General features: G+C 34.9%; 2 protein-coding genes across 2 annotated transcripts; one reads left to right on the forward strand and one right to left on the reverse strand.

Moving 5' to 3' along the window:
• Window positions 1-4,153: 4,153 nt before the first annotated feature.
• LOC122611269 (putative ABC transporter C family member 15) lies at window positions 4,154-16,570 on the forward strand. The gene is made up of 11 exons (XM_043784269.1): window positions 4,154-4,327; window positions 10,135-12,473; window positions 12,668-12,754; window positions 12,840-13,472; window positions 13,647-13,811; window positions 13,885-14,179; window positions 14,509-14,723; window positions 15,098-15,403; window positions 15,633-15,696; window positions 15,770-16,009; window positions 16,274-16,570. Exons 1-11 carry the CDS (start codon window positions 4,303-4,305, stop codon window positions 16,381-16,383), a joined length of 4,479 nt encoding a protein of 1,492 aa, XP_043640204.1. The 5' UTR covers window positions 4,154-4,302; the 3' UTR covers window positions 16,384-16,570.
• Window positions 16,571-17,857: 1,287 nt separating this feature from the next.
• On the reverse strand, window positions 17,858-23,392 carry LOC122611353 (ribose-phosphate pyrophosphokinase 1). The gene is made up of 9 exons (XM_043784373.1): window positions 23,224-23,392; window positions 22,271-22,447; window positions 21,926-22,174; window positions 21,666-21,809; window positions 21,266-21,433; window positions 20,879-20,948; window positions 20,416-20,497; window positions 18,376-18,535; window positions 17,858-18,142 (listed from the first exon to the last, which is right to left on the reverse strand). Exons 1-9 carry the CDS (start codon window positions 23,305-23,307, stop codon window positions 18,104-18,106), a joined length of 1,173 nt encoding a protein of 390 aa, XP_043640308.1. The 5' UTR covers window positions 23,308-23,392; the 3' UTR covers window positions 17,858-18,103.
• Window positions 23,393-23,860: the final 468 nt, after the last annotated feature.

A 23,860-nucleotide genomic window follows, 5' to 3' on the forward strand; every position in this document is an offset into this window, starting at 1 on the left:
TGTCTTACTTAAAGGTCTGGGGATGTGAGGCACTGGTGAAACGAGATACGCCTGACAAGCTTGCACCTAGATCTGTCAAGTGCATCTTTGTAGGATACCCAAAGGAAACGATGGGTTACTACTTCTACTTTCCTACGGAAAACACTGTCAAGGTTCATCGATATGCTGAGTTCTTTGAGGAGAAACTCATATCTCAAGAAGACAGTGGGAGGATTGTTGAACTTGATGAGCATCAAGAAGATGTGTCAACTTCTAAAGATACTAGCAATCTTCAACTTGGGGGGGGGGGGAATGTTCAAAGAGATGAATCTCAAGATGAACTTCAAGTTGAAGATGAAGCGATTCCACTTCGTAGGTCCTCAAGAACAATACGTGCTCGTGATAAATTAAATCTTATAATTGAGTCTGAAGAACACGTAGTAGGAGATTTGAATGAACCTCCTAATTTCAATGTTGCATTATCAGATTCGGAATCTGAAAAATGGCTTGAAGCTGCGAATGTGGAAATGAAATCCATGAAAGACAATCAAGTCTGGAGCTTGGTTGATCTTCCACCAAATGGTAGAACCATTGGGTGCAAGTGGATCTTCAAGAAGAAGACCGACATGGATGGAAATATACACATCTATAAAGCTCATCTTGTGGCGAAAGGTTATACTCAACTCTTTGGAGTTGATTATGAGGAAACCTTTTCTCCGGTTGCGGACATTAAAGCTATTCGGATCATCTTAGCCATAGCAACGTACTATGACTTTGAGATATGGCAAATGGATGTCAAAACCGCTTTCTTGAATGGTTTTCTAGACGAGGAAGTCTATATGGACCAACCTAAAGGTTTTGTCAATCCAAAACATCCCAAAAAAATATGCAAGCTTCAAAGGTCCATTTATGGACTAAAGCAAGCATCAAGGAGTTGAAATAAAAGGTTTGATGAAGAGATCAAAAATTTTGATTTTGTTCAGAATCCTGATGAGCCATGTGTATATCGCAGAGCTAGTGGGAGTAATGTTACTTTCCTTGTCTTGTATGTCGATGACATATTGATAATAGGAAATCACATTCCAATGTTGAAAGACGTTAAATCTTATCTTGGAAAGTGTTTTGCTATAAAAGACTTGGGTGAAGCAGCATTCATACTTGGAATCAAAATCTATAGAGATAGAAGTAAACGATTGATCGGATTAAGTCAAAGTGCGTATATAGATAAGATCTTGAAGAGATTCAAGATGGGAAATTCTAAGCGCGGGAACTTGTCTATGCAAGAAGGACTTAATTTATCCAACAAGAATGGTGCTTCTATACCTGAAGAGGTGGAGCGTATGAAGAGAGTCCCTTATGCTTCGGTGGTGGGATCTATCATGTATGCGGTTAGATGCACTAGACCTGACATTGCGTTCGCGCAAAATATAGTAAGCCGATATCAGCAAAATCCCGGAGAGGATCATTGGACTGCTGTGAAAAACATTCTTAAGTACATGTGTGCTACTAAAGAATTGTTTTTGGTGTATGGAGGAAATCCAGATGAAGAGCTTAAAGTCATTGGATATTGTGATGCTGGATTTCAGACTGATAAGGATGATACCAAGTCTCAGTCAGCGTATGTCTTCATTTTAAATGGAGGAGCAATAGATTGGAAGAGTAAGAAGCAATCTACCGTTGCTATGTCTGCTACAGAGTCTGAGTATATAGCTGCTTCGGATGCAACAATGGAAGCTGTTTGGATCAGAAAGTTTATTTCTGGGCTTGATGTGATGCCATCAAATAATACACCTATGGATCTGTACTGTGACAATTCTGGAGCAATTGTCATTGCCAATGAACCTGGGGTTCAAAAAGGTGCCAGACATTACCAAAGGAGATATCACTATGTTCGAGAGCAAATCGAATCACGTGAAATCAATTTACTCAAAGTTCACACAGATAATAACTTGGCGGATCCTTTTACAAAGGCATTGTCAAAGGGAAAGCTCAACAAGCATGCAGAAGGCTTAGGTCTTAGATATTGCTAAGTTATATCATGTAAATCTGTGATTGGTATTTAGATAATGGGATGTTAAACAATTGTTATTTTCAATAAATGAATTTTTTATACGCGGTATAAGTGGTTTCATTTTTATAATAATTGTGTCCTATATTTGCATATTTAAATCCATGAATATTAGTTGAATATTCTAAATGTCTATTGTCGATTAATTATATGTGAATATAATTAAAGTAAGACAATTGTGAGAGATTGGTGAAAATATTTAAGGGAATATTTTGAAGATGGTGGATCGTACCAAACTCACATGATATTCAAAAGGTGAATATTGGACTTACCCCACAGAACGAATTATCATTTTATGGATCGGCGTCATTAAATGAAATTTGTGAAATGGTTACTTTATTTATCCTTTGACTTGAGATACAAGTGAGTTATGCATGTGTGGATTGCATTTCTTGATATAGTTTCTAACTGTCCTGAACAAGGCAGTAATAAAGGGCTATTTTCAAAAATGTTAAGAAACGACATGGCCAGACACTTGTAGTCAATACAGGATTTGTTCCTTCAATTTGAAACTGAAGTATGATACCATTTGGCGCCCTCATTAATTAATTAAGATGTTTGTATGGCCATACCCAAATGAACTCAAGGGGAGGTCTTGACTAATTTGGTAATCTTAATTAATTGTAGAAATGAGAAACATAATCGTTAAATTATGAAATGACATTGATCCATATTCATATTTAACAAGGGTATCTGAACAAAGGGATATTAAAGACTAAATCATTTCAACTTGGCAATTTAAGAATCTATTCTTAAATATTTCCAGGAGCATTGGAGTGTTGCTAGACGCCAACTAATGTTATTGCCTTTATAATAACATGCTCAAGTGGGAGTTGTTGGAGTGTGATCATTTTATTATAAATTGCATGTCCGGGAATAATTTAAGCCTACGGGGTCACACGAAATGACACGGTAACTCGATAATATTAATTGATATATTAAAGTAATATATTAATTAGTTTGATCACGAAATGATTAATTAAACATAATTAAGGGGTTAATTATATTTAATTGATTAAAGAGGAGGATTAAAATGTGAAAATCAAAAATGGACTTGGACCTAAAGTCCATCATGGGGGACGGCTAAATGAAGGCTTGTTTAAGCCTTTATGTAGCTTATTTTCCAAGCTAAGAAAACCTAATTAAGTCCTATAAATAGAGGCTTAATTCTAGGTTTTTCACATAAGCAAATTCTCTCCTTTTTTTTCCTTGCTTTGAAGTGGCAGAAATTCCTTCTTCTTGAGGGGTTTCGACTTTGAAGTTGAAGGTTCAAGCAAAAGGTTTGTTTGGTTTGTGATCGAGTACTAGCATACGTTTTTCGGGGTGTCTAGTGTGCGATCGTAGAGGGGTTTTGCTTTAAACCCTAATCATTAATAATAATCTTGTTATTATTATTTTTATTGGAGCTTGCATAAGGTACACGACTCAATTCTAGTCTTTGTTAATTAATTTGATTACATATATGTTTCGATTTCTTCCGTTGCGCTTACTCGTGATTATGTATTTTTATGTACTCATATTCTAACAACTACAAAAGATTAGATGACTCAAAGAGGTAAAAGTGTGAAAAACAAAAATCAAAAAACAACTTGTAGTAGAAAAACCAGAAGGATGTTATATTGTAAAATTCGAATACTAATACGAAGTGATACATGAACGAATAGCACTCGCCAAGTAAACGAGATACTATTCACATGGTTTTACTTTTAATGTATAATATAATATAATATAATATAATATAATATAATATAATATAATATAATGATACGTGAAAATATTCGTACAAATATGAATTTATCAAATTATATGTAACATTAGCTAGGTTCGCACTTTACCTTAGTGTTTGCTATATACTCCTACATAAGTAGTTACCAACTTACCACACGTTACCATAATTAGTTCTTGCGTGATGATTTCATTATAATAGTTAGTGCATTGCATATTTGGTTTTGTATTTTTGTTATTAAATCATGGAAGACAACTAAGATATGATAGTTAATTCAATTCGTACGTGATTGAATCATTATTATTTTACGACCATTATATATAGTTTTGTCTTTACATCTTATCTCCGTTTCTTTACATATACTTGCATTTCCCTTTTCTTTTCTATCTTTTAATATCAACAACACATTCTAAATGCTTGATGACTCCGTACGTACTTTTTCATATATAACATCACTACCAAACGTTATATAGTTCATATCCCATTTTCAGGGGTGACAATAAGTGACAACATTCAAGTTGGAGAAGATATGCTCAAATCCGGCACCATAACAGGTCGGTTTTCCTTTCGATTTTTTCTTCTTAATTATAAAATCGGTTCTCGGGCATGAATCTTAATCTTCTCCCTAAATTAATTAGACTTGTTTTAGTCGTGAATTCGGATATTGAATTCAATGCTCATATATACTCATATTTAAGATGAATTTATGCTGTCCGAGTAACCAAGAGTTTTTTCATGTAGAAATTATACTAAACATTGAATGAAACTAATAAACACAAAAGAGAAACATAGTAAAATGCCTGTTTTATTTATAAGGATAAACAACATATATACTTGTACAATGTGTTTGACACAATCTATGCTGTCCCGTTAAATCTTTTTGTTGTTCACGTTTATATAAAACAAGATGCATGTAATTAAAACTCTTATTGCCGTTCAAAAAGAAGAAAAAAATCAATCCTTTTTTAATAACCTGTGGGTTATTAAACCCCTTTTCTAACCAATCCTTTTTTTCTTTTGGAAATCTCCTTTGCTAAATATTATCTTTCATATCAAAAACATTCTACTTAAATTCATATTAAATGTATGATTATTTAATACGTTTTAACTACTAACAAAAACAGTTTAGTAAATTAATAATAAGCCCTTTGAACCGGAGTGGTATTTTAGCACCAGCCATTATCTTTTTTTCGAACATTCAGTCGGTATGCGACATCAGGGAAACCTCACTGTATGATGGTAAAGTCTTGCACGTACCCTAGACGACGAGATGTTAACCATGGGCCGTTACAAGTATTCGGAGGAAAAACCCCAAGACTTGTCATCCTTAAGAATCGAATTCAAGACATTGAATAAAACCTGGAATGTCTCTGACCAGTTGGACTAGTCATCATTGACACCAGTCATTATCTTAAAATAAGGAATAGTGTCATGCCACTTTCTTAGCACATTAGGGCACACCCAAAACAGACTTAGAACCAAAATCGGAAACTTGTATTGTTATTATATTATTAAGCTTCAAAAATAACTACTAACTCGGGTACCGAAAGAGGTGCTTTAAAACTTTACTCTCGAGCCACTTTTGATTTGTGTCAATTTTGAAGTTATTTCAAAAACTTTATTCAAAGGAGCTGAGTCATGATCCATCCATCACTTGTAATCTTGTATAAAGCCAATATGCAACTTTGTTTACTTCGAAACTTCTTTTGTCATTTTCACTTTGAGAAAGACTAGTTGTTGTAGTTTCAGAATGAAAAAGAAAAAAATAATGGTACTTGATTTATTTCTATGTGGTGTAATCATTTTTAACTCTAATTCAATATCTCTTCAAAAGCCAACGAAAAATTATCCCTTTTATAAATGAGCTTGATAAAGTGATCGGATTGGTTTATAATGTCTATGTGTATTAAGTCAATACATTTGTTTTTGTTTATCAAGTCAAAAATTAAACGCTTGTATTGACTTAATTAAATTTTTATTAAGTACATAGAGTTCTAAATAAACAGGACCTTAATGACTCTAGAGTTCACTCAACTTACTACTTAGATGACTCTAACCACACGTCGGTTTTAGATGTTGGACAAATATCTTTAAAACCTAAAGGATAAAAACTCTTATAAACTAAAAGGCTAAAAGCCCTACCAATAAAGGTAAGGCTACCGGTTAGTTATTCAGCTAACCTATTGAGAAAAAGGTCCTTGTACACTCTTAAAACGCAAACGATGTTTGGTAACCAAAACTTACCATCTTTAGTTCTAGGGAAAGTTGTGACATAACCAGTGTCGTCCCTGAGGATTTATGGATCTAGTCTGAGAAAAAAAAGGCTTCTAAACTAAGTGTAACAAATTATATTAAATAAACTGACAATCAAAAAATAATTTATGAGACGATTAATAATTTAATAATTAAATCTAAATTTTAAAATTAACAATATAAGATTATGTTTAAATAAGTAAAATCTAAAATCTAAATTTAGAAAATAAATAAAATTTCAATATATTCAAAATAATATAAAGAAAATTTTTTAAAAAATGATAAGCAGCAAACCTGTTATGTTATTATTTTCTTAAATAATATATGAGAAAAGTGAATATGTGATTGTCATGTACCTAAACTTAGGTATAAAACACATCACATATTTTTTTAAATATTTTTTGTATAATGAATATTAAAAAAATGATTGGGCTCAATGTTTTTATGATAAAAAAAATTAAATGTGTGAATTTTATACATAAGCTTAGATACATGATAACTACATATTTCCCATCCTCCTAATATATAAAATGAGAAAAATGACTACTTACGTTGTCAAAAAAAAGTAGACAATCAAGTGACAATGTCACGGCGGTTTGACTGCTCAGTTTTGAGATAACGTACCGAATAAACTTTTTTCTATCTACAAAAGTATGTAAGTAGCTTTTATATGCGGATTAAATTATATGTTTTAAATTTAGATTATTGTTAGAATATATAATAGACTTAGTTAATTCCATATACTAATACATAACTTTTAATATATATAACATTAAAAATAGAAAAAATCGAACCCCTTAAAAATCGGGTCTCGGTCAGTCGGCCACTTCGACCACCCTCTAAGCCGGCCATGGACATGACTTAGTTTTTAAACCGGTATCTTAGGGGGGTTGGCAGAGAACGGAAGAAAGGTGAAAGAGTTTCCTACACCGTGCGGGACACCGCTGCTGACGGTGAGGGGAAAGTGAGAGGAGGGGAACTTTGCCGCAGAGAGGAAAGTGAGGGGAAGGATGAATTCTTGTCTTTTATGGTAGACTATTTGTCTTTTTGTGGATTTTCTTATATATATATGTAGTACAGTGTGATATGAGAGGTCAGTAAGAGGAATGGATGCCAACAAAAATGTGAGGTGAATTAGAGGAAAATAAGATAACATAAATGAATTAGTTGGAAATAGAAAAAGAAAAAAATTAGACTCCATTATCATCCCGTTAATTATATCTAATGAATCCATTCGATCATTGTTCCATGCATAATACCATATAGGCATATATCACTACATCAAATTAACGGTGGTTAACATGCCTTGTAGTTCTTTTTTTTTTTTTTAATCGAAAATATATACATCATGCTCAGAAAGTTCAGTTAAGCGATAATATAATCAAGTCATTTACTCTTTAATTATCTTTTTATCATTTTGTCAACTTAGCAGAGACAGAGAATAAATGTTTTGTTGTTTTCTTATCGTATCATCGAAGGCAGTGTAAAAGATGTGGCCATGGTATATTATTCTTCTTGTCACCCGAGTTGATATAAACGAGTTTATATATCTAGAATTCATGCCCAAATATCTTTTAATAACAAAATAATGTTAACTCTAGATGAGGAATTAAACAAATTTTGATGATAAACCCTTTCAAAGTCTTTTGCCTTTAGATAACAACTAGTGTCAGTCTTTTAGATTTTAAACTCAGAGTTTCGTCTTTTAAAATAACATTTAAATAAAAAATGAAATTTATAACAACAATTATCTAATATCTCATTGAGATGTAAATAATTTTACCTTTTATTTAAAATTGAGATGAATAACACATAGTATAATATTTAAGATAGAAAAGATAAAACATAATTATAAAGTTCGAAACAAAATTAGAAAGTAAAGAGTGATTTTACTTCAGCAACTCATGGTATTGATAATAGAAGAGTTGTTATAATCAAACATTCTGTCTTATATGGAAAATCGAATATATGTCCACGTCTATACATTAGCACTTATTATTAAATTAAGGGCCCGTTTTTTTAGTCATTAAGTTGACAATAATAGAGCCACTAATCAAATTAAGGGCTCGTTTTTTTAGTCATTAATGCATTAAGTCGTTGTATATATAATGTCGGTATATAGTAAAAATAGGTTAATAATGATTATTTTTATTTATTAGATAAAAAAAACATAGAATTTGACTAAATGCGTTAAGTTTTTAATTAGGGTGGACGGGTAGAGTAGGCACCGGACCGGTACCGGTTGGGTGGGGAGGAGTCTGGGCACAGTGGTGCCGGTTTGGATGCCGATAGTTTTGAACGTTACAAAAAAGAAAAAAAAAAAACAACTGGGGCCCAAATGCAACAGTTGAAAAAAAATATATATTTCTCTCTTTCTCTTTCTCTTCTCTTTATCTTTTCTTCTTCACTTTTCCCCTTTTTTTCTTCTTGCCGTCGCTGCTTCTTTCTTCCTTTCTTATTTTATTTTTTTTCAATCAAATCATCCATCTAAACCCACAAAAATGAATAGGGAGAATAAATCAAAACAACCCAGTTACTCAAATCTACCCAAAAAACGCAGAAACCCAACTCCTTAGTTGTATGTTTTACTTGTTTTTGTGTGTTAGAATAAAATTATGTGTTTTAAGTTGTATTAGTTTTAATTTATTAAATAAAATGTTTTAGTTTTAAAAATAAATAGAAATGAAATTAAATAGAAAAGGGTGGGGAGGGGAGAGGTGGCAAGGTGCTCCTAACAATCGGGGAGGGAAGAGGAGGAGAAGAAAAATCAAGGAGAGGAGGGGAGGAGTGGACAAGCTCTCCCCCACCCTTATGAAGTATATTTAGTGGGGAAAAAATGACCTAAAACAAATAAGTAAATACCACAACAAACAGTAAAATCACCATCATAAACCACCACACTTAAACAGTATTTTGTCCAGTTATTTGTTTATTCCAAATTACTTTGTGACATCTTCTCTTTTAATAAAATTAACATCAAAATTAACTGACTTTTTTTCGGATGCAATCATATAACGTTAAATCACCTCTGTTATCGGGCATTATTGTGGTTATCAAATGTTTTTAAAATTTCTAGTAAACAAAACAAAATTAATAGATTAAAAATTACACGACACAAACACATTACGTAAGATACCAAATTAGATATTCAACTTATTATTATTGCATTGTCGTATTTTTTAGATTGTCATCTTCTAAAGTTTTAAATTTCACAGTGAAAATTCATGAGAGAATGAAAACACTTTTGTTTGTTGACTCTTCATCATAATGACATCATATATAAAGAACTTTTATTGGTTCATCTTTATAAATTTGTAAACGAACATGTCGAACTTAAACTCTTAAAGTTCTCTGCAGACGTTTTCGCATAGATAAACGTATATGAGTATAAAAATTTCATACAATGGAATATCATGATGTATATTGTTACATAAAAGGACGGGTCGAAATTGTCACCTCAAATTTCCATAGACAATGTCTTATGATTAATCATTTAATTGAATGGTCACATATGTCCATATATACGTAGGTTTTGGTTTTAGTAAAATAAATATTAAAACTAAACAAATAAAATATATTTTTTGTCATAACTGAAAATAGTTGTGCATCATAAAAAATCTTCTTGCAACAGCGTATAATACTTGTGTTATATGAATATTTGTGCATCCAATTTATCATAATCTAGTGACCTAATATTAATATTAGATTATGTGTTCCATATGACCGTATGTAATATTGCAATCAAAAATGCAGAGGCAGATCCACCTTTGAGCGAGGTGGTCCCAAGCCCACCTTCAAGTTAGCCCATTAACTATTAAATTTTTATATATATATGTCACATATCCGAGTCTAAGCATAGAAGATCATATGTTTTAAAGATCTCATCCAATTTTTTGCTACATACTAATATTGGATATCATTGTACGACATAATGTTTTCATTTTTTATTTTTTTACAATCCATTGAAGTATATTGTCATTGTTAATGTTTGGCGTTGTTTGTGAGAATTTTATGAAATGCCCCTAATGAAAAAAGAATTCTGGATCCTGCAAAAATGTATTACTTTATGAATGCTAGTAAAATGTTGTTATGGTGCATACATAAACAGGTTTGAAGTTTCGTGAGATTTGGGAGCCATGGCTGCAGCCAGGCTCACCCTGCATGTGGGAAAGTGCCAGCATCATTCTCCAGCTCGGCTTCTTGGCAGTTCTGTTAATCGGCATTGTGAAAAGACTCATTGAGTCATGGTCCTTCCACGAAACAAAAGTCAAGAGCCATGAAACATACCCAACCAACATCAAGATCGGTCTCTTTTATAAATCGAGTCTAGCCTGCTCCATTCTTGTACTTGGAACACATATGATGATGCCATTGACCTTAAAAACTAGAAATGAAGCACATTGCAAACTACAAATCGTGATTTTGTCATCTGAAATCATGCAAATTGTGTCATGGGTCATGACCTTGGTTGCATTATACATGATCCCAAAACATAGAAATGTCAAGTTTCCATGGATTTTAAGAGTCTGGTGGCTTTGCACTTTCTTGTTAGCGGTTTCTAGGTCAACTCTAGATGTCCACTTTCTAGTTTCTCATCATGAACACCCACGACTACCCGAATACATTGACTTAATTGCACTTCTAGCCTCGGCTTTCTTATTATTTCTGGCCATAAAAGGAAAAACAGACATAGCCCTGACTGACCAAAATCCAATCACCCAACCATTTCTAGACAGAAACCCAAACCCAAAAGACCATTTAGAATCAAAAAGAGAATGCCCATATGGAAAAGCTTCAGTTTTTCAACTTGTTACGTTTTCTTGGCTCAACCCGCTGTTTGTGGCTGGAAACAAGAAACCACTTGACCAAGATGAAGTCCCGGATGTTGATACCATTGATTCTGGTCGCTTTACATCAGAATCATTCGATGAATGCTTGAGGAAAGTTGGAACCGAAAAGCCTTCTATCTACAAAGCAATCTATCTTTTCACAAGAAAGAAAATGGCAATCAATGCCCTTTTCGCCATTACAAGTGCTGCAGCATCATACGTAGGGCCATACCTTATCAGTGATTTGGTGAATTTTCTGAATGAAAAGAAAAACAGAACTTTAACAAGCGGCTATCTTATTGCACTAGGATTCTTGGGTGCAAAATTCGTGGAGACAATAACACAACGACAATGGATCTTTGGTGCCCGTCAACTGGGACTTAGACTTAGGGCTGCTTTAATCTCTCATATATACAAAAAGGGGCTCGTGTTATCAAGCCGTTCATGCCAAACTCACACAAGTGGTGAAATTATCAACATTATGAGTGTGGACATCCAACGAATAACAGATTTCATGTGGTATATTAACACATTCTTTATGTTACCTATTCAAATCACATTAGCAATGGTTATTCTTCACATAAATCTTGGGATGGGGTCGTTTGTGGGACTAGCAGCAACGATGATATTAATGTCTGGCAACATACCTTTAACAAGAGTCCAGAAATGGTACCAATCGAAAATTATGGAGTCAAAGGATACACGAATGAAGTCAACTTCAGAAGTTTTACGAAACATAAAGACACTGAAACTACAAGCCTGGGATACTCACTATCTTAAAAAACTCGAAGGTTTCAGGAAGGTTGAGTATGATTGGCTCTGGAAATCACTTAAACTGAACGCTTTTGTAGCATTTGTTTTCTGGGGTGCGCCAACGTTTATCTCTGTGCTGACTTTTGGAGGCTGTGTTTTGATGGGTATCCCACTCACAGCTGGGAGAGTTCTTTCTGCTTTAGCTACATTTCGGATGTTACAAGATCCTATCTTTAATCTACCTGATTTACTAAACGTAATTGCACAAGGGAAAGTGTCTGCAGATCGTGTGGCTTCTTACCTCCAAGAAGAAGAGATTCAGACAGATACGGTTGAATTTATTCCTAGAAATCAAACAGAATTTGATGTAATGATTGAAAACGGAAGGTTCAGCTGGGACCCAGATTCAAGAACCCCAAATCTTGATCAGATAGAGCTACAAGTGAAAAGGGGAATGAAGGTAGCCATTTGTGGAACTGTTGGGTCTGGAAAATCAAGTCTTTTATCATGCATACTCGGTGAGATGCCCAAGTCATCAGGAACTGTGAAAATAAGCGGTTCAAAAGCTTATGTTCCTCAGTCTGCATGGATCTTGACAGGGAACATTAGAGAGAATATATTGTTTGGAAATGCTTATGATCAAATGAAGTATGACAAGACAATCAAAGCATGTGCCTTGAGTAAAGATTTTGAGCTTTTCTCTACTGGAGACCTGACAGAAATTGGGGAAAGAGGGATAAACATGAGTGGAGGCCAAAAGCAAAGGATTCAGATTGCCCGTGCAGTGTATGATGACGCTGATATATATCTCCTCGATGATCCCTTTAGTGCTGTAGACGCCCACACAGGAACCGAACTCTTTCAGGTTTGTAATATCTCACATTTAGATGTCTGCGGCACATGACAATACATATCAATTCTGGCAAATGATTTTTAGATAGACAAGCAATTTCTATTTATCAGCTTACAAATTAGTCCTTTACAAAATTCTGTTATTTCAGCAGGATTGCCAAATGTTAACATCTTACAAAAATCTGGTATACTACTGATATAATGCAGGAATGCCTTTTGGGGATACTCAAAGAGAAGACCGTACTCTACGTGACACATCAGGTTGAGTTTCTTCCAGCTGCAGACCTCATTCTAGTAAGCCAGACAGTTTTTTATGAAATATAATACAGAGGATCTTTTTGTAGTTACTATCTAAAATCTAAATATAAATTCAAAACAGGTTATGCAAAATGGAAAAATTGCCCAATACGGAACATTTAAGGAACTTTTGAAACAAAACATAGGATTTGAAGTTCTTGTTGGAGCTCATAACCAAGCACTAGAATCGGTGCAAGCAGTTGAGAGTTCAAGCAGAGAAACCGATCCAACAACAATAGAAGAAGAACCAACTTTGATGACAGAACTAACACAAAAGCAAGATTCTGAGCATAATCTATGTGTAGACATCTCAGGAAAAGAAGGAAAGTTGGTTCATGAAGAAGAAAGGGAAAAAGGAAGCATAGGGAAAGATATCTATTGGTCTTATTTGACTTTAGCGAAAGGTGGTGTCCTAGTGCCTATTATACTTCTGGCTCAGTCATCTTTCCAACTTCTACAAATCGCTAGCAATTATTGGATGGCATGGGCATGTCCTACCGATTCAACTGAGATTGTGACAGGGATGGGATTCATTTTACTTGTTTATACACTATTGGCGTTTGGAAGTTCACTCTGCATATTAGTTCGTGCCTCACTTGTTGCTATAGCAGGCCTTCTAACTTCTGAAAAGCTTTTCAACAATATGTTGCGCAGCATTTTCCGTGCACCTATGGCTTTCTTTGACTCAACTCCAACCGGAAGAATCTTGAATCGGGTGAGTAACTTCATTATTATTCAACTTATAGCAGGCCTCATTAATATCTTTGTGTGTGGATAATAAGTTCTATTAATTCCAAACGCTTCTCTACATAGTTATATTTTATCATGGACCAAGTCCAGGGGATTGGATATGTTGTAATATATATTGTTGACTTTAAATATACAACAGGCATCCACAGATCAAAGTGTTATAGATTTAGAAATGGCAAACCGAATAGGATGGTGTGCATTTTCAATGATTCAGCTTCTTGGAACGATGGCAGTAATGTCACAGGTAGCATGGGAAGTATTCGCCATCCTTGTTCCAGTGACAGCCATCTGCGTTTGGTATCAAGTAAGAAGATTTATTCAAGTTTAAGTTTTAAAAGTTAAAGGAATTTACACAGACAATCTATTCGTGATTTCAGAGGTATTACATACCAACTGCAAGAGAACTGGCACGTTTAGCAGGTATAGAGAGAGCTCCAATCCTTCACCATTTTGCGGAATCACTTACGGGTGCAGCAACTATTCGTGCTTTCCAACAACAGGACAGATTTATTGAGAAGAATCTTTGTCTCATTGACAATCATTCAAGACCATGGTTTCATAATGTGGCAGCAATCGAGTGGCTTTGTTTCAGGCTGAACCAGTTATCAAATTTCGTGTTCGCGTTTTCATTAGTCCTCCTAGTAACTCTTCCAGATGGAATCATTGATCCAAGTAAGTGGATAAACTTGTGCATTAGACATGAAAAATTCAGTGAATCTACTTATAAATGGGTTAATTCCGGTTGTTTTTTACTTTATAAAGGGTTGATTCGAAAAGTAGCTTAAACCAGAGTCAACGGGTTGAAAGTCGCCCGCAGAGTATCTTTTATACATATAGCCCATCATAACCATTGTAATTATTTATTTTGGAGATCATAATTATTTATATTGACTATAAAAGAGACAACCCCTACTATAATCTGACCTATTTAATTTGAACTTATTTTATCTGTTATTGAACCAGATAATTAATGGAAAGTATTTTTGTTTCTATTTTGGCAGGCATTGCAGGATTAGCCGTAACTTATGGAATCAATTTGAACGTTCAGCAAGCTGCGGTGATATGGAATATATGCAATGCAGAAAACAAAATGATCTCAGTGGAAAGAGTTTTACAGTACTCAAAACTTACTAGTGAGGCACCACTAGTAATAGAAGACTCTCGACCATCAAATGAATGGCCAGAAAACGGAACAATCTCTTTTACCAATTTGCAGGTAACCCTATTCTACCTATGATAATGACAATTAAAGTTGGCAATTTCGACTCATTTGATTAATAGATTGGCCAACTTCAATTGTGTCTAACTTGTCATATGGGTCCAATACGCTGAAACGTTTCCATATTCCTTAGGCCACTTTGATTGCATACACATTCTTAAATCATTTTATTCAATAGTTTAGATTGTTATTGTTTCTGTAAAACTATTCAAAAACATGCATCAAAATGACGCGTTTCAACCCAGACCCATAGGCCATATCAACTATTTTCCCAACCCGCCCATCTTGCCAACTCTAATCAAGATAAACTAACTCAATGCCAAAAATTAACTCAACAGGGCATGAAACTTACACAATTGCATCATTTGCAGATTCGATATGCAGATCATCTTCCATCTGTATTGAAAAACATTACCTGCACATTTCCAGGAAGAAAGAAAGTTGGTGTTGTTGGTAGAACCGGAAGTGGAAAGTCGACACTCATACAAGCAATTTTCAGAGTTGTAGAGCCTACTGAAGGGTTCATTACGATAGATGGGGTAGATATTTGTAAGATAGGCCTCCATGACTTGAGATCAAGACTTAGCATTATTCCTCAAGATCCCACTATGTTTGAAGGAACAGTTAGAGGAAACCTTGACCCCCTAAACCAATATCCTGATGCAGAAATCTGGGAGGTAAGTGCTACAATATAACAATGATCGTACGAAGGGTACAACATCAATATTCTAAGTTCAAATTCACAAGAATATCATTACCTTGAACCATTCTTGAACATGCTAAATTATTGACATCAGAGATTTCATTCAAAACCATAGCACTTATTCTTGACAGAACTTATATCTACACAACTTACTGTTATCTGCACAGGTGACCCTATCTAAAAATTCCAATATGTTGTTTCAGGCTTTGGACAAATGTCAACTTGGAGATATTGTTCGTGGAAAGGACGAGAAACTAGAATATCCAGGTGAGATAATTTGAGTTTTATATACATATGTATTCATATGAAAAGGTATGAAGAAACCAAAGTCGTTTTGCAGTGGTCGAGGGAGGAGAAAACTGGAGTGTTGGGCAAAGACAATTATTTTGTCTTGGTCGAGCATTACTTAAGAAAAGCAGCATTCTTGTTCTTGATGAAGCAACGGCATCCATTGATTCTGCAACCGATGGAATTTTACAAAAGATTATTAGTGAAGAATTTAAAGAAAGAACTATTGTCACGATAGCACACAGAATCCACACGGTTATTGACAGTGATCTTGTTTTGGTGCTGAGTGATGGTAAGCATGATCACATACTATTTTTCCTTGACTTTGAATATATTTTAACGCCAAAGTCATAGGCATATAACTCCAGATTAATAAATTTCAAAAGAGAAACGGTAACATAAAACTTCAAAAAAACTGCTAAACTGGATATGCTCTAATGTTTTATTTACAAACAAATTTTCTCGTTTTTGTAAATGAAAAGTGTTGAATTTTGAGTATGACTCATCTGTTATCAAATAACAAAAGCTGAAATATATTAATGTGATTTTTAAACAGGAAAAGTAGCAGAGTTTGACTCACCTGCAAGGTTGTTAGAAAGGGAAAACTCGTTCTTTTCAAGACTCATCAAGGAGTACTCGAAGAGGTCAAACTTCGACAAAAAGTGAGCTAACTAATAGCCTGTACACCGAAAAGGGAGGGATTCTTAGGAGCAAGCTAACATATCCGAACACTTCATTAATGAAGATATGTTTGTGCGTGTAGTTCAGTATTCTTAACGAATAAATGAAACAAAAACATGTATGCCCTTCAAATTCTTCATGTAGTAAATCGGCTAAATAACATTTAAGGAAACCATCTGTCTTCAAAATGCAAGGGCAATCTTGTTTACAAAAACATATTATCTTAACTATCAACCTTAATGCATTAAGATCATCCTTAGCATTTATGCTTTTCCGATCATCAATTGTAACCCGTGAACATTGTGTTGTCATACATCTAACCTAAACGGATGCTAAACCACGGAAATAGCCATGGTTTTAAATTGCAGACAGACCCATAAGTGGGTGATAAACATCTAGCAACCACAGGTAGAAAATAGAAAGACCAGGAAATGAAGTAATTTTATTACAAAATCATTCTACTAATATATATAAAAAAAAAACAAATACTAACATGGTACCCGCGCAATGCGATGCAATGCGGTGATGGTGGTGATGATGCTCTAGTGGTCTATTGGTGGTGGTGACAGTGTCGAGTGGTGTAGATTGAGATATTTTAGAAGATAAGAACTTAGAGTGTAAATTAGTAAGACGAGAGTAAGTACACGCGTGTTGCGGCGGTAAGATGGTAGGATGATAGGTCATAGGTTGTGATAGGTCATAGGTTGTGATATGTCATAGGATGTGATAGCCAAATGTCTTAGCCGTACGGGCTCCACCCTCGAATTTAAAAATTCGTCGAAAGTATATCGAATGGCATCTCTAATGAAAGAGCATGAAAATTTAAGAACATCCATATAATTTTTATAATTTATCGATTTACGGTTTTTGAGATAATAAATTTAGAACGAATTAGAGAAATTTATGGAGAAGAAAGAAATATGAGTGGTTGAAATTTGAAGAAAGAAAAAAAATGAGTAGTTAAGATTTATTCTAAGGGTATTATAAATAAATAATATAGACATTTTAGGGTTTTACTTGTATAAAGTTGAAAAAATAAAGGAAAAACATGCTTTATAATGTAATAGGTCTAGTAGAGATAGTAGAGTTAAAACTTTAGGGTGTAAATTAATTCAAGGGCAAATTGGGTAATATCTAATAACTCTTTCTCTTCAAAGGGGTTATTAGGTCGTTTCCAAATTAACTATCATGTAATCATGTTACTATCTCTAAAATGAAAGGGGTCTAGAAATTTTGTAAAGTAATAAAGATAACCAAACACCCAATTTTTTTAAGCTCTATAAGTCAAACACGAGAATACATCAAATAAGTTTTACCATATCTTTGAGTATTTAGGAAAATTATATATATCCATACCCTTTGCATCCATCGTTAAATACCAGACTACACAACATTTTTTTGCGTCTAAGAATAATGAGCAGATACTACACACACATTACACATTTGTATAACACGCATGTGCACACGGATATGTTTCATATTACAATGACAGTCAAGGAAAAAGATATGGTCATGAGTTCCCATTTTCTCCCGCAATGAAGAGAAAAATGCACAAGAAGTCGTCGGTGTAATTTAATTTATTACGCAGGCCTTTACACAACAAGAGTTTGAATTTGCTAAGGGACTAAATTTGTACACAAGAGGGAGTTGAGATGAGCCAGATGGAAGTAATGAAAGCCATGCTAGACATATATTGTTGAGAGTATCAGTCAATGCCCAGGCCAGATAAGTGTTCAAAACCTCCCTGTATACGAAATATTATAATTAAAATTAGTAGTAGCCCAAATATTAGATCAGAATCAGAAACAGTATGAATTTTAAGTCAAAAAGTGAAATATTCACTTTGGAACATTAGAGTTTTCTTGCTAAAGATGAAATGGGGTATTTTTCCGCTTTCTTTATAAGAAAAACATATAAACAGCAACTGCAAGAGGGACAATCAATGCGAAAAAAGCGTACAAGTTTAATAATACTTACAGAGTAGTCATCGTGCACACGCCAAATGCTCTCACCAAGTAGATTTGCCACTGATAGGACAGTCAGCTGTGGAAAATAGTTCTTTTCTGATATGGGAATAGTATTTGTTATAATCACCTCTTGAAACAGACCGCTTGACAACCTCTCAATCGCAGGTGGACTGCAGTAAACAACAGTCACTTAAATATCAAGTTTTATCAACATAAAACGCAACATAACACCACCATCGAAGACACATTATTATGTTTAAGGTCACATTCATTTGGCAACTATTTTGAGAATTAAAGATAAAATTACCTAAATGGTCAAAAATGATAGTGTATGTCTAGATTTGGACACCTATAAATTTATTTACTAATTTGGTTAAGCAATAATTACTACCTACCTTCTTTAGTAAGAAATGAAAGTATCCCAATAAAATTATGCCATGTGTTTCACATATTAATTTTTACATTTCTATCAATTTACAAATCCTAACCATTAATTATTTCATCTCCTATCTTCTTACTATCTACCTCCACTTGATGTTTATGTTTCATATTTACCGAGGATATAAAAACTACACCATGACAATAGTAGGTTCATGCATAAAAAATGGTAACAAATTGACTTCATGCCTTAAATCATATAACAAACTTGTGAATTAAAATTGCAACTTCAATAACAAAAAAAAATTCGTTTCACTAAGAAAAACACAAGGGAGGCCGACTAAATTACATGACAAAGATATCTCCTCGAATGTCCCTCGGCAAATTTGTTAAATCTTTTTGCAGGAAAAAAATTACCAGTTTTCCTTTTCTAGTGACACTTTGCACACACTAAAAGCAGCATGGTTGGATCAGTGGTAAACACCCTTGCCTCTGGAGACAGAGGTCATGGGTTCGATCCTCATCCCATGCAAAGGTTGGAGGGCCTTTTCTACCATTTAGGTAGAAACTGGAAGCAGCCTCTCTACTTAGGTAGAGGTAAGGTCTGCCTACATCTTAACCTCCCCCATACACCGTCGAGGTATTGGGGCTCAAAACCCGCGGAAGGCGGCACTGAGCAGTTACTTACTTATTTTTTACTTTGCACACACTAATCTTAACTAATCAGTTTCACGTTCTTGGGATTTAAAATCATATTGTGGTGAATAGTTTCTAGTGGTCTGTCTATTTTCTAATACTTTCACACTATTTTCAACCATTGTTTGTGATAGCCAGAGACAGTCAAAGAGAGAGCATAGAACGGAGTCCCTTTCATGCACATATATGATGAATATCAACCACGGGGTGGGATAAATTGAGTCCAGGTCTTAATTTGAGTCCAAAGGGTCCATGTAACTTACACATGTGTAAGTTGTAAGTTGTAACTTACACATGTGTAAGTCGTGGTGGCGGTGGTCACCGTCACCGGAAGATCATGGTGGTGGTCGGAGATGATAGTGGTTGTATAACATACACATGTGTAAGTGTAAGTTAACTTACACATGTGTAAGTCGTGGTGGCGGTGGTCACCGTCGCCGGAGGATCATGGTGTTGGTCGGAGATGGTGGTGGTGGTGGTGGGAGAAGGTGGTTGGGATTTGAGGAGAGGGAAGAAAATCAATGGACCCTTTGGACTCAAACTAAGACCTGGACTCAATTTATCTTAATATTCATCATACATTGTACCCTAAATACTAAAATCAGCATGCAGTCGTACCCTATATATATATACCAGCCATCAACATCCAAATCTATATTATATTACACATAGTTTCTAAATATAATAAGTAGTCATTCTTGGACCCTACATGTAACACATGTCATGATTTTATTGGATACTTTTCTTTCTAACTAAAAAGGGTAGTATGAAGCACTTGACCAATCAAGTAAATAAATTTGTAGGTATCTAAATCAAGATACACACCTTCATTTTTGACCATTACGGTAATCTTCCCTTAATCAAAAGTCTAAAATGTACTTCCAAAAACAAAATGAGATACAAACTACTTATTGATGTACGATTGTAACAACTAGTAAAAAGCAAAGCACCAAATAGTGAAAGGGATGAGAATTACCTAAAAACAGCATGAGTGCTGCATGCATAAACTTCCCTTGCCCCTTCATGATGCAATAGGGCCGCCCCTTTGGAAATAGTACCTATAAAAGCCCAAAACAAGTTCCATATGTCAGCATAGAGAGTACAATAAAAGTAAACTGTAAGATATGCCAATTTCCAGTAGAGTATACAAACGGAATTTCAAAATGATTCTTACATTCGGATGTGTCAAATTCTACTATTTGTACAAATAAAATCCGAGGAAACTGGGATGCAACTACGCACCGAAGTATTTTGTATTTATCTTTTCATTTATGTAAGTTATATATATTTTTTGTAAGTTCAAACTTTTGACTGTAAGACTTGTATTTTCCAGAGTCATAAGATTTACTCATATCCATTATGAACTCCAATCACATGCACACCGCTTCCAAGTTTAAAAAGTAGCAAATAATGGAGTACGGGAGAAAGGAACATCTCACCAGCGGTGTCGATCATGTCATCCACCATAACTGCTACTTTACCCTTCACATCACCAATCAAATTCATTACCTGCAATGTAGCACCTGAAACATAAGGGGATGCCAAAGAGGGGCAAAATATAAAGAAATGTAATCATTCTTACATGAATCATTATAAAGATACTGGTGAAAAGAAAACTTGACAATATAGTTATAAGATTTATAAATAATAGGAATAAAAATAGCTTTACACTGACTGGTTTAAAAGGTTTCATAATTTGATAATGTTGCAAAACCAGGAAAAATTAGAAGTATTGACATAATATCCAACGTGAATAAACTAACTAAAAAGATACTCAGAAAAAGTGCATTCAAAGTTTGTACTTTAAGATGCATAAATAAACCTACTTCGGCTACATTGTGCCCCTGGCGCCGCTTATCAACAATGGCCAATGGTGCATCCGACAACTTTTTGGCAAAAGCTCGTGCTCTAGCGACTCCACCAACATCCGGTGAGACAACTACTAAATCATCAGTTTTAATTGTCTTGCTGGCAAGGTAATCAAGTATCACGGGCTAGTAATGAAAAAGAACACATATTATAAACACCATGAAAATCAAGGTAGAAGATATCTCAGCATATTGTAATTTATCAAACAATAATGAGAAACTGAAACCAAAAGGAAATTACATTAACAAGATGTGTAACTTAAAGTGCCAAAACAACTAACTTAGAGGTTGTATTGCTTACTTCATAACTAATATCAGAATCTATATCTAAAACAAAGCTACAAAACTAGATCATTACCTGACCATGAACGTGATCAACTGGAATGTCAAAATAGCCCATTGATTGCCCGGAATGAAGATCACAAGCAAGAACTCTGTCTGCTCCTGCTTCTGTAATCAGATTTGCAACAAGCTTAGCTGCAATAGATTCCCGTCCTTGAGTCTGAACATTCAATGGAAGAGGATACATACAAGTCATTCTTATTTAACAACCTTAGCCGAATAGTCGACTACACAGTCTATCCATGACAATTTTCATAATGCATACAATTACAATACCTTGCGATCAGCTCTTGCATATCCGAAGTACGGAATAACCGCAGTAATAGTCTTTGCAGACGCTCTGCGGCAAGCATCTATCATAATCAAAAGCTCCATAAGGTTCTCATTTGCAGGTGGACACGTTGGCTGCACAAGATACACATCACACCCTCTAACACTTTCTTGCAGCTGCACATATATTTCCCCGTCTGCAAAACGCTTTATATCAATCTTTCCAAGGTCCAACCCCATGTAACATGCAACTTCCTACAAATAGAAATAAAATTTCAACAAACCCGAATCAGCATTTTAGATAAAATACATACAAACACGATATATAGTGAAAGCCAACAACATATGTACCTCAGATAATAGAGGATTAGCCGTCCCGGAAAAAATCCTAAGTCTGTTATCGTCCTTTTTTATTGGGTTCTTCAAAAACTGATTATAAGTGGAAAAATTAGGCATGGTTTGTTGGTCAGTATCCAGAGTTGTCTGCGTATTCGGCCTTCCATTTTCCTTGAAATTAACCCTGCAACTCTGTTTCGCCAAAATACACGAAAGTTAACTCATCTAGCAACCAAAAATAAAAAAGTTTGGATTTTTTGGCAACCCTTGACCCAACTGGACCGACCCGTTTCTTAAGAACCACTGCAGAAGCAATTAGCACCAGTTACAGTTGCCTTTGAAAAGAAGAGTTCAAACTAAACGAATCAAGCCAAGTTTGAGCTCGACTCGTTTAATTTGGGCTGGACTCTGACTCAGCAAGTTTACCAAATATCAGAATCATTGTACTTGCAAATATATATATATATATACATATATAGGGGTGGGATATTTTAAGACCACCTCTTATTTTAGGACCAACTAGAACCATTGATTTTTGTACACCATCATTATCTACTACGATATACAAGACTTTTTTGTAAAAACACTAAGACTTTTCGGGGACGGGCCTACAGAAAAATCATGTGTTGTAAGTTTCTTATGTGTTGTAAGTTTCTTACAACACATGATTTTTCTTTAGGCCCATCGCCGGAAAGTCTTAGTGTTTTTACAAAAAAGTCTTGTATATCGTAGTAGATGATGATGGTGGTGTGTAAGTTACGAAAATCAATGGTCCTTTGTTGTAGATAACAGGTTCATTTAGGCTCGCAGTTTAATGGGTGTATGATTAATTAAATTTCCATATACATTGATTAAGTGTTGTAACACAAATAAGAAGAGCAAATATATACTTATATGTATATGTTCAGAGTATGGATTAACGAAACATTCAAAGACGGGAGAAAGAGAGAGGGAAAAGAGAAAGTTACAATTAAGGAGGAGGAGGAGGAGTGACCAAATCTGTGATTGGCAAGTGAGAGTTTTCCGGATGAAAAGGAAAGAGAAGCCGCCATTGGCGATGGATGGATGGATACCCAGGTGTCTGCGTACTGTTGATTTTTAGGGCACACTCTACTTGTAGCATGAAAGAAGTGGTGGGTTTTGAACGTTAATCACCAATTGGAATCTATTAAACTTTCGGGCCCACATCTTTACTAACTTGACTACTTTTAACACCGATACCTTCTGAGTTTAGAATAAGAGGAGTGGAGGTGACTTTGTCCGACTCTCGCCCTTTGTCACCAAGAGTCGCCCCCCATACCACCCCCTTGCCCGACTTGTGTTTTGCCCGACCTCTACAGCTCACCCCTTTGTGCTTCAAAGTCAGCCAAATTCGCCCTGAACACCACCCCCCCTCGTCGACTTCTCCTAAATCTACTCATTTTTACCTTTTTTTACATATAACACTTCCCTACCACACATGGCACAAGTCGCCCCACTCTTTAAAATCCACCCATTTCCACCTTTTTTTAATGTACAACTCTTCTTACACCACATGACACATGGCGCAAGTCGCCCCTCCCTCCCTTTCTTCCCACTCCTCTTAGTCTTAGACTGAAAGGAATG

The sequence above is a fragment of the Erigeron canadensis genome, chromosome 8 (genome assembly GCF_010389155.1).
Source record: "Erigeron canadensis isolate Cc75 chromosome 8, C_canadensis_v1, whole genome shotgun sequence".
Classification (NCBI taxonomy): domain Eukaryota; kingdom Viridiplantae; phylum Streptophyta; class Magnoliopsida; order Asterales; family Asteraceae; genus Erigeron; species Erigeron canadensis.